Source organism: Lactuca saligna, chromosome 4 (genome assembly GCF_052625555.1).
Source record: "Lactuca saligna cultivar CGN05327 chromosome 4, ASM5262555v1, whole genome shotgun sequence".
NCBI lineage: Eukaryota > Viridiplantae > Streptophyta > Magnoliopsida > Asterales > Asteraceae > Lactuca > Lactuca saligna.
The window spans coordinates 147,398,454-147,405,554 of NC_136420.1; the positions used below are offsets into that span (position 1 = coordinate 147,398,454).

The following is a 7,101-nucleotide window of genomic DNA, read 5'->3' on the forward strand; positions in this document are numbered from 1 at the left end:
GAGTTTACGGCCCAAGAACCCTCTTGGACCGTAAACCCCCATGCAAGGACCTTAAACACCTCTTAAGGTGTTAGTTTTCCCCTAAACACCTTCAATGAACTTCTATGGGAGTGTAGAACCTCATAAGCCTTCATGTGATGCTCCAAAACTTCTTCAAATGGGATAAGCTTGAGTTTACGGCCCAAGCACATGCTTGGACCGTAAACACCCATTCATGAGGAGTAAACTCATCTTCTTAGACCTTCAACTCATTTCTATGTGTTAAGATGCCACTTAAACACACCATGAGCCTTAGAAATGAGTCTAGAAGCAACCACAATCAAGTTAAGGACCTTAATTCATGCCAAAACTACCCCATGGATTTTTATGGCCATAAACCTCCCAAGAACATCTTCTTAGGCCGTAAACTCCATTATATGGTCCATATGTGAGTTTAATCCATTCTGATACCCTAGTTTTGATCTTAGCTAATCTTCCCAAGTAAAGTAAGGCCATTTAGCATCATGGAACACCCTACCCATGAGTTTACGGCCGTAAACTCATGGGGGATGGTCATTAGGACCGTAAACCCTCTTGTGAGTTTACTCTTGAGGGGTAAACTCCATATCCGAGCCATATATGTCCTTAAATGCCACCCAGGTCCTTCCAAACACTTGCAATGGGGTGTTTCCGCAACTAAAAGTGTTTGTCCCTAACAATTAAACAATCTAAGTCCTAATTAGATACAAATTTGTATCATTTCATATTACATAGGAACCTCACGCGTTATCAAGCCCCGAACCGACACTTAGCATCCAATCCGACACGCTTCTCGATCGGTGAGTTCATACCCCTACCCTTTTTCAAATGTTTTTCACTGTTTTCAGGGGGGAATACAAGCAAAAGTATAAGGAAATCTTGTACCCCAACTTATTGTTTTCAGTTCAATTGATTTCATTCTGTATGTTCTAATATCAAAAACTGTGCTTATCAAATAGTTCGAATTACGAAGTTCGCTTTCAGACTAATCATAGATTTCTTGATAAAGTGTTACAATCTGAATTATATTTCACAATATACGAATACAAATACGAATGCAAATGGTAATAGGAGTAAGAGTAGAGATACGAATACGATTGTGAATACGAATACGAATACGAATGCGAATACGAATGGTAATAGGAGTAGGAGTAGAGATACGAATACGACTGCGAATACGAATACGAATACGAATATGAATAGTAATAGGAGTAGGAGTAGGGATACGAATACGACTGCGAATACGAATACGAATACGAATGGTAATAGGAGTAGGAGTAAGGATGCGAATACGATTGCGAATACGAATACGAATACGAATGTGAATACGAATGCAAATACGAATACGAATGGGATTAGGAATAGGACTAAGAATACGAATACGAATATGAATGCGAATGCGAATACGAATAGAACCACAAATGAAATATGAATACAATGACATTTATTTAGGTACACTCCAGCGAAACACCACTAGGATATCTGAATATCTAGTTAATACAATAAGTACGAATGGAAATCAATCATTACGACAAAATTCAATATCTAAACTTACTTTTAGGAAAATATAGGATTTTCCTAGGGAAACATTGAACATAACCACATTTTACAAAATACATCTTTTACATTGATAACCAACATTCAGGAAAGTATGGGACTTTTCTGGGATCATAGTTAAACATAACCAGAACCGTGTAAGCAACAATCAATCAATCAAACATTACTTTAAGAAAATATGGGATTTTCTTGGATAACAAACTTTTCAAAGAACCAAAGAAAACTCGTACATTTTCACAAAACAAACATTTTATGAACTCACCAGCTTTATGCTGATTTTCAAACTGCTTGTATTCTTAGGTCCATATTAGACAGGTACCCGCGAATCTTTTGGAGAAGACGGAGCGTACAGAAGACTCGTCTCTACTTTTGATCATATATGCTATGTATCACAAATGTATAACTTTACTTTTGAACAAATGTAAACTTTGATATGTAATGTATGGGTGTTTACTTGCTTACTATGTACATTGGATTTGATACTCAACGTGGAGTCCGCCTCGGAAATGTTTCCGCCTTAGGTTTTCGGGGTGTGACAAACGGGTACAAAACGAGGGCAAAAAGAAGAGGGCCCAAAGGGTCACCTTGCTGCACCCCAGTGGCAGACCATATATGTTGGTCTTCGATATAAAGCCTCGTTGCTTTCCCGTACAAGAAATCCACCCATAAAGAAATAGAAAGGCACATCTTCTTAACCTCGTGGAGCAATGCTGACCGATCTGCCAGGTTAAAGGCATTCGAGAAACAAAGTCAGCATTACAAGAGACACATCAGCATGGTGTTCACTCAACACCCTATTGGTACTGTGTAACACAGCCTCGACACCGCCGGATACACCAACCCCGAACCGAAATTCATTAAGGTACTTGACCATTTCTTTACTCACACCTTTCATGGCAACCTTGGAAACCAGTCGTCTCCATATAGTGCCTACTGTAATCGGACGGATCCCGTTGTCGGGTTTAAGTAGAGGTGTGAATACAAACTTTATCTATATTTAATAAAAGAACTGAATAAATGTAAATGAAGATAAACGAATGAACATAAACAAATATAAATAAATAAATGATGTTGTTGTTCGTGTTCCTTCATTTAACTAAATGAAACCCAAAAACTTCTCATCGAATGGTTCATAAACAATTCGATAAATCTTCAGTTCATATACTACGTTGTTGTTGCTGACTTCTTTTTATTTGTAATGCAAGGACTTATAGGGTATGTTTTTCTTCAAATATAATTATCTTATAAAATTAAACAATTCTAATTTCCTATATTTTCTCAATATTTAAGTGCATAGAAATTGAATTTTATCACTGATTACAACAATGAATACGAAATAAACTTTGAGATAATAATAATAATAATAATAATAATAATAATAATAATAAATTATTATTATTATTATTATTATTATTATTATTGTTGTTGTTGTTGTTGTTGTTTTAATTTTGCTTATTAAATTATTTAATTCCATGCATGCATATACTACGCTTCATATATATATATATATATATATATATATATATATTCAGGTTCATTTGAAACTATTTTTATTTTGTGAGACCGTGAGACCAAATATTAAAAAAAATTTAAAATGCAAAATAAATGAAAAAATCCAAAAAAAAAAAATTTAAATATTATTTTCGGAACTTGAATTAACTAAAAAAAATTAAATAAGAATAAAAAAAATCCCTTTTTTTTTAAAATACGTGAAATATTCTAAATAGAATATTAAACTGACATATTCTAAAAAATAATTTTAAAATGAAAAATAAATGGAAAAATCTAAAAATTCTTTTTTTAAATATTATTTTCGGAACTTGAATTAACTAAAAAAAATAAAAAAAAATAAAAAAAATAAAAAAAATAAAAAAAATTCTATTTTTTTTTTAAAATACGTGAAATATTCTAAATAAAATATTACACTGTAAATATTCTAAAAATAATTTTAAAATGCAAAATAAATGGAAAAATCAAAAAATTCTTTTATTAAATATTATTTTCGGAACTTGAATTAACTAAAAAAAATTTAAAAAAAATTAAAAAAAATTAAAAAATACGTCTTACGGTTTCACAAAATTAGACCGTCTCACATGAACCTAACCCTATATATATATATATATATATATATATAGTTTATTTAGTTAAAAAAATAAAACACGATGAAAATTCATACTTTAGAATACCCATGCATCCTTAATTATCTCTAAAAACAATTGAACATATTAATTATGTCGACACTAACAAAGAAGTTGACATCTTTATCAAACCCCTTTAAAGATCCCGCACATTCATGATTAATAATGTCCAACATTTATTTGACAACGACATGTGAATCGCCATGGTTCACAACACCCTACTTTCTGCTCATTATAAATAACTCGCCCAACGTTGCTTCCCTTCTACACTAAGCTAATATTCATCATCAAAACACTGCACATACAATCCCCGTTAAGTTCACCATCTTCTCAGTTGTTAATTTGTCGTAAATTATCATGGCACCTCATGGCGACGCCATTGTTACCTCTTACAATCACCAACATGCATTCAACAAGCCACCAAGACTTGCATCTGAAGGACTCAAACGCACCATGTCAGACATGTCATTTGAGTTGAGCAGAGAAGCCATTGATATCAAGTCCTTGACCACAATCTCCGAAGTGGTGGATGCCAAGTGTGAATGTTGTGGCATGATTGAAGAGTGCACGCCAGAGTACATGGAAAAGGTGCACAACAGGTATTATGGTAAGTGGATATGTGGGCTGTGTTCAGAAGCAGTGAAGGAAGAGATGGAGAAAAATGGAGGGAACAAAGAAGAGGCCTTGAGTAGTCATATGAATACATGTGTTCGCTTCAATAAACGCGATAGGGCTTACCCGGTTCTGTGTCAAGCTGAGGCCATGAGAGACCTGTTGAAGAAGACTAGACTTAGAGGTAAATCTTTAAGTCCGAGAGACCATGTGAAAAAGGGTGGAATTGCAAGGAGTTCAAGCTGCATTCCTGCCATTACTAAGGAGATCAATGGCGTCAACACTCAATAAGCTTTAGGGTTTCAATTGCTTTGTATCAAGCAAGTCCAAATATTTATAGGATTTGTTATAGTATTAGTATTAATTCGTACTCGTACTACTATAACTTAACTAGGCACGAGTCATGCAGGCACGGGACTGAACACAACACAAAAATGTCCCAAAAGGGTTTCTAATTTGTAGTTGTAAGTTTTGTTTTGAACCCAACACATCCAACCAACATATCTTGACCTGGCTCTAGGGTTTTTTTGGGTGTTGGTTGTTTTTCGAAGGGTTTTGGTGTTTGGTCGTCCATTATTTCCAAATTGTAACTATAATTTTATTGTATTGAAAGTCATTGTATTATGAGTGTTGATTAATCCTTGTTAAGTGTATTTTGTAAAGAATTTGTTTCTTTTTTTTTAAACGGTGAATTTTATTTGAGAAGAAACGCTAGTAAGAAGCTACACAAACACAAACAACATCAAGAGCCAATTTTGAGTTTAAAGCCATAAAACACAATTTATGCATTTTGTAGCTTTAGCATTACACCAAAGAAATGATCGAGAAACAATGTTATCAAAAACAATTGCCACCATCAGCCGTGAAGGCGTGAACAACTAAGAATTCCTTAACATCCAAATAAACCACCACAAAAAATAGAAAACCGTTTCTACATACTTCTTGATTCCTAACTGAAGGCATAGATCATTAAACCCAACCAATCAATTAACATAATCAATTAACATAAGAACCAAAACTAAGGGCAACAAAATCCCACCATCTAATAACTTGAAAAGTCAAATTATTAACCCTTGGGCAGAAAAAAATAAATAAATAAATAAACAAATGTGAAGTCTTTTCCAAAATCAAATCACAAATAAGGCATAAGAGAGAGGAAACCGTGCCTATCCAGATTTGCTCTAGTTGGCAGTCTATCCAAACTCAACCGCTACACAAAAACGTTGATCTTTATACACGGCAACCAAACTCAACGAATAGGAGAAACCGAAGACGAAAGCAACTGAGCATTAATAAAATAGTGAACTAAAGCTAACAAAAAATCACTCGAACACATAAGCGACAAAACCCATATATCTCAAATAAGAGAAAATACAACAGAACCAAGAAATATCTAAAGAGACCACAGTTACGAACTTTCGCCCCATCTCCCTAGAGATCTCCTAAATGAAGTCACTAAAGAGAGTCGGCCCAACTTCTATTTGACATTAACCCGATTATCAAGATCAAGGGAATAAAATCTACGAAAATGTTTTTTCTAGAGTCATGCCCCCTAACGAAATGTTATCCCAAAACAAAATCAACTCACCATCACCAAGTTTCTTTTTATACAAAGATAAAAGACTAATATCCTTTAATCAAAGATTCTCCAAAGACTTAAAAATATCCAACCAATTAGAGTTTTTGTTAGACGATATAGAACACCTAATTAGACGTTTAGAACCATAAATTTCCTTAATGATTTTAATCCAAAAACCATCATGATTATAGAAAACTCATCACACCCACTTGAAATTTATAACTCTATTCATAGTAAAGAGACTAGTCCACCCCAAATTACCAACTTTCCTATGTGCCAACATTTTATTCCAGCTTATCCTAATAAATTTTCTTTCATCCAAATAAACCCCTACAAAAACGTTATTACGATGAGCTTCTAATTTCTTCGAAATACATATAAGAGCGTTATAAAGAGACATATAATAAATCGATAAAGCTCCTAAGATTGAATATAAACGATTCAATCTTCCTCCAACGATTCAGTCTTCCTCCAAGTGTTGGTTATGACACGTGCCAATTGTATTAATCGCAACACATCCGTTAAGTAAGTCATGATGTAAAACATAAAGAAATACAAGGTGTTTTAGTTTTAGAGTGTAACAACCAAAACATTACAAAGAGATTTTTCATTTTTGAAATATATTAACCAATTAAACCTTTGGTTCCAAAAACCATTGAATAATATTTGATTAATTGAGAACCATACATTATCAGAGTTAAGTTTACAAAACCACGGAAACAAATATCTTTGTTGCAAGTGTAAAGTCTCGCCTAATTATTCTCATGAACGACCTAGAAAATATTTAATCCATAATTGTAAACGTAAAGTTTCGTGAGTTCCCTAGTATACCACATATTCCACCATATATACAATGCATCCACACATAATCTTTGGCTCTAACATCGAGCAACCAAAACTCATATTCACATAGATATATCATACATAACGGAGCCAACCCAAGATTTCATGGGCCCAGCCTAACTCACATAATGGTGCTCACCTAAACTTACAAAATGGGCCCCACCCAACCATATGTAATAGGCCCCGCCCAAGGAATAAATGGGCCTAAGACAAACTACATTTCCTGGAGCTACATCATGGTCTTCCATATTGTTGCCAAGGGACAAATCCTGCTCTTCCATACAAGCCAAAGCCATACATAATTGGAATCAGATAAATATTCAAACAAATGATCCACCCAAAAGCAATAAATTA

At 33.9% G+C, this 7,101-nt stretch overlaps 1 protein-coding gene across 1 annotated transcript; it reads left to right on the plus strand.

Moving 5' to 3' along the window:
• The first annotated feature begins 4,070 nt into the window (after positions 1–4,070).
• On the plus strand, positions 4,071–4,616 carry LOC145040245 (uncharacterized). Its single transcript, XM_078988201.1, has one exon. The coding sequence runs from the start codon at positions 4,071–4,073 to the stop codon at positions 4,614–4,616; it is 546 nt and encodes a 181-aa protein (XP_078844327.1).
• The last annotated feature ends 2,485 nt before the right edge of the window (positions 4,617–7,101 follow it).

What these genes read in the sequence shown, in the direction of transcription:
- LOC145040245 (XM_078988201.1), top strand. Translation starts at nt 4,071, where the DNA reads ATGGCACCTCATGGCGACGCCATTGTTACCTCTTACAATCACCAACAT.